At 54.9% G+C, this 4,446-nt stretch overlaps 1 protein-coding gene across 1 annotated transcript; it reads right to left on the bottom strand.

Annotated features, from left to right (window-relative positions):
* Positions 1–1,313: 1,313 nt before the first annotated feature.
* ADRB3 (adrenoceptor beta 3) lies at positions 1,314–2,651 on the bottom strand. Its single transcript, XM_063139486.1, has one exon. The coding sequence runs from the start codon at positions 2,649–2,651 to the stop codon at positions 1,314–1,316; it is 1,338 nt and encodes a 445-aa protein (XP_062995556.1).
* Between the last annotated feature and the right edge of the window lie 1,795 nt (positions 2,652–4,446).

Here is a 4,446-nt window from a genome sequence, read left to right as displayed (position 1 = left end):
TGCTATTATGTGGTTCCTCCTCCTTCATTTCACTGTGTTGTAGTGGTTAGAGTATTGGACTGGGAACTGGAAGACCCGGGTTCTAGTCCCCACTCAGCCATGAAGCTCACTGGGTGACTTTGGGCTAGTCCTTGTCACTCAGCCTAACCTACCTCACAGGGTTGTTTTGAGGATAAAATGGATAGGAGGCCTATGTAAGCCACCTTGCATTCCTTGAATGAAGAAAAATGTAATAATAATAATAATAATAATAATAATAATATATCCCACCAGGTCCCCATCATGGTCTTGCCATTTTGCTATACACATTAAACCCCTGAAACAGGGTTTATCTCCCTTCTATACTGTATGCGGCACCTAATATGGCCGTCTCCAACCTGGCTGGGGATCATGGGAGTTGTAGTCAAACTCATCTGGAGGATGCCAGGTGGGGAAGGTTGACCTAGTATATTATTCACACATACTGACACACATACACACACCTCCCAAGTGTTCACTTCTTAGCCAACCTGTGATGCAGCAGAGTCATCCCAAGTCTGACACCACACACACACCCCACACAGAGAAAATGCTGATGAGGGGAAATTGGGGGGGGGGGGCAAAGGTCATGGGCTGAGAGCAACACTTGAGTCTGGAATCCTTTAGACATGGTTTTCAGACGTCAGTGGGAAGAGCCTGCAATTTCTGAAGACAAACGGATCAGTGATCTCCATCAAGCAGATGAGACACTAACAAGTGAGCCCCTGGGTTAGAAAGTGGCAGGTCCAAAATGAAAAGAAAAGACATCATTAGTGATGGAGAAAGAAATTAGGGCTTGCAGCTCCTTAAATTGCTGCAGTAGAAGGATAGCAGAGGAGGCTACCTTAGACCAGGTCAGATTGCTGGTCCAGGTAGCCAAGGATAGTCCATTCTGATTGGCAATGTAGGATCAAAAGCATAGGTCCTTTCCCACTACCTGCTCCACTGAACTTTAAGCACTGGGGATTGGGACCTTCTGTGTGCAAGGCAGGTGCTCTACTACCGAGCTATGGCTTCCCTATATGCAGAAGGATAACCAATACTGCTTCCATGAAGACCACTGACCATCATACTTACCAGGGAGCAAGCCTCATGGAACATAGCAGGGACTTACTTCCAAGTAAGCATGTACAGGATTTCACCCCAGGATGGAGCAAGCCCCTTCCAGTTCTCACACACACACCATCTCACAGCACATCGGAAACAGAGAACACACTAGAGGAAAACCATATTGAGGGCCTACAAATACCCTCTAGCCGTCTGTCTCTCTCTATCCCCAGATATATTCTTAACACCTACTCTTCCAGCTGCGGGCACAAGGTGATCTGGGTGCCTTGGAGTTGGGCTTCCCCCAGGGGGCGCTGTGCCCCACCAAGCCCATTGCTGGTGAGGCAGGAGAGCTTGGTTTCCCCAGTCCTGCTGCTGGAGCCACTGCTGGTACTGTTGGTGCCCATCTCCTCCTCCTCCTCTTCCTCCTCCTCCTCTTCCTCCTCTCGGGCCACTGTGGCAATGGGCTTACTCTCCTTCTCAGACAAGGTCCGGGGACTGAAGGCACAGGGGCACCTGCGTAAGTCACGGGACACGGCGTGGAGTCGGCGATCGGCGCTCCGGGGGCAGCACAAGAGCTTCTTGAAGGCGCACCTGAAGTCGGGGCTGCGGCAGTAAATGATGGGGTTGAAAGCTGAATTGACGTACCCCAACCAGTTGAAGAAGCGGAAGAGCGGGTCAGGGATGAGGGGCCGGGCAAAGACCTTGATGACGTTGGCCACGAAGAAGGGCAGCCAACAGAGGGTGAAGATGCCCATGATGATGCCTAAAGTCTTGAGGGCCTTGTGCTCCTTGATGGCCAGCAGGAGGCGGGAGGGCCTCCTCCGTCGGGAGCCCTTGGCAGCATCCGGCAGGAACCGGCCCTTGTCCTTCTCGATGACATGGAGCTGCCGGGTGGCCACAGCAAAGACCCGGGCATAGACGAAGATCATGACCAGCAGCGGCACGTAGAAGGAGATGATGGAGGAGAGAATGGCGTAGGGCATGTTGGTGACGAAGTCGCAGCACTGGGGGTCGCGGTAGCAGCGCAGCGCCTCGGCGTCGGCCCCGTCACGCCACCAGTGGTTCATGATGGGCAGGAAGGAGACAAAGGCAGACACGGCCCACACCAGGCACACCACGCCCCGGGCCCGGGCTTTGGTCACCAGCACCTCGTACTGCAAGGGCGCCGTGATGGCCAGGTAGCGGTCCACAGCGATGGCGCACAGGGTCTCGATGCTGGCCGTCACGCACAGCACGTCCAGCGAGGTCCACAGCTCACAGGCAGTGGTGCCGTAGGGCCAGCGGCCGCTCAGCACCAGCGTGGCTCCCGGCGGCACCACCAGCGAGCCCATGATGAGGTCGGCGCAAGCCAGCGAGGTGATGAAGAGGTTGGTCATGGTCTGCAGGCGAGGCGTCTTGGCCACGGCCACGATCACCAGCAGGTTGCCCGCCACCGTCACCAGCACGGCCAAGCTGAGGGCGGCGCCCAGCGCCCCCTGGCGGCCCAGGCTGCAAAGCGCCCCCGAACAATTGCTGCTGCCGTTGCCCGACGCCGCCACCTCGTCCGCCGGCCACGTCCCGTTGGGGGGCCAGGGAGGAGCCATCGCAGCCCCGACGGGGCAGGAGCGAGTCCCGACGCGCCTCTGTCTCTGTCGCTCTCTTGCAGTAGCAGCAGCAGCAGCAGCCCGCGACGGCTTTAGTCCAAAGGGGGCGCCTTCCGCGGCAGGAGGACGGGCAGCATGCACCTCGGACGCCGGGCCGCTACTGCCTCAGCCGCTCGGTCCATGCTCTTGGGAAGACAGAAGACGCCTCGGCGGGCCCGACGCCCTCCCTTGCGGTGGGCATTGCTTAGAGGAGGAGCCCTTAAAGGCGCAGGGAGCCAGGATGGAGACGGGACACGCCCCGGGCATTGCGCGCGCTCTCTCTCTCTTTCTCTCTCTCTCTCGCTCTCTGTCAAACCTCCACTCCCCCCGCCCCGTTTTCCCGCTGTTACTCTGGCGTCGAACCGGGCTTTCTGCAAAGCCGCCCCTTCCCTCTGCAAAGATCTACCCCGTCCCCGCCCGCTCCGCAACGCCGCCAATCCCGCGGCACTTTGGAGATCTAACTTTTCATTCAGATTTTTCCACGGACGATTCCCAGGCACCCCTCGCCGTCTCCGTCTCCCTGCTATACTTGTCGTCCAAAGCGTTTGCAATCCTTCCCCCCCCCGCCCCACAGCCTCCCCCCCCCCCCACACACACCCAAAAAACCCAACCAGGATTCTCTTCTCTTTAAGCTACGGTGCCCTTTCGGCGTCCAAAGCGCCTTATAATTCTCTAGAAGACTCGTGGGTTTATAAGGCGCTCGGGTCGTAGACAGGAGGATGGCGTTTGGGGAGGTGGGTGGGTGGGAGTAGAGTTGCAAACCGCTTCGGATCTACACTACTGCTTTAAAGCGCTTTATAATAGTTATAAAGCGCTTTAACTGCTTTAAAGCGCTATAAAACTGTTATAAAGCACTTTAAAGCAATAGTGTAGAATGTGGTTGCCTGTCGGGTTCTTGCTTCTCCTACAGTTCAAAGATCCAGTGGACGCTGGTGGCTCCGATTTCAGTGGGGCAGTGAATCCGCTCTGGGTTCCATTGGAACAAGTCAGAACTCTTAAGGGAACGCTCCAAGGGGCTGAATGAACCCAATCCCCAAACTTTGTCCAGCACGTTGGATCGCTCTTTTGGCGTTCTGGCTTCTTCTGATTGAAACCCAGAGTGGATTCGCAGCCCCACTGGAATCAGAGCCGCCAGCCTCCACTGCAACGTCCGTTCCCTCTTCTCGGCATTGCTACTTCCTTTCTCTGCCCCTGCCTCCGGATCCTCGCCTCTTCTATCGGCCCCACCTCCACCTCCACCACCACCCCTTTATTTACTATCTGATCCTCTATTCCAATGCTTCTTCCTGTTGTTTCTGAAAGAGCTTCCTCCCTTCCATCGTCGCTGTCCATCGCTATCTTCTTCTGACTTTGTGTAAGAAATGAAGTTAAACTTAGAAAGGAGAAAGCGTGGAAGGAAAACCACATCCTATGTGTGCCACTCCCAAGATTTGTAGAATAAAGTTGAAACAGAGAGTAAAGTTGTCAAAGCTGGAGCTATGGATCAAAGGAGGTCTGATTTAGAAAGATTCAATCTATAAATGCAGCAGAAGCGAGATTGATTTGGGTGCTCATACAAGGCAATGTGCTTGGCTGTGTGCCAGCTTGCCTTGGTAGGAAAGATGTGGTGATGTTAACTATGAGTACTGGAGAAACTCTAGTTTGGAAGGAGGAGGAGAAGAAGAAGAAGAAGAAGAGAGAGAGAGAGAGAGGAGACTGATATTGTTTGACTTATTCATTGGCAATGCGGAAGCGTCATCTTGGAAGAGAGATTGGC

This window comes from Elgaria multicarinata, chromosome 12 (assembly GCF_023053635.1).
Source record: "Elgaria multicarinata webbii isolate HBS135686 ecotype San Diego chromosome 12, rElgMul1.1.pri, whole genome shotgun sequence".
NCBI lineage: Eukaryota > Metazoa > Chordata > Lepidosauria > Squamata > Anguidae > Elgaria > Elgaria multicarinata.
The sequence above is the reverse complement of the archived record's forward strand: the minus strand, read 5'-3'. Positions and strand labels throughout refer to the sequence as shown.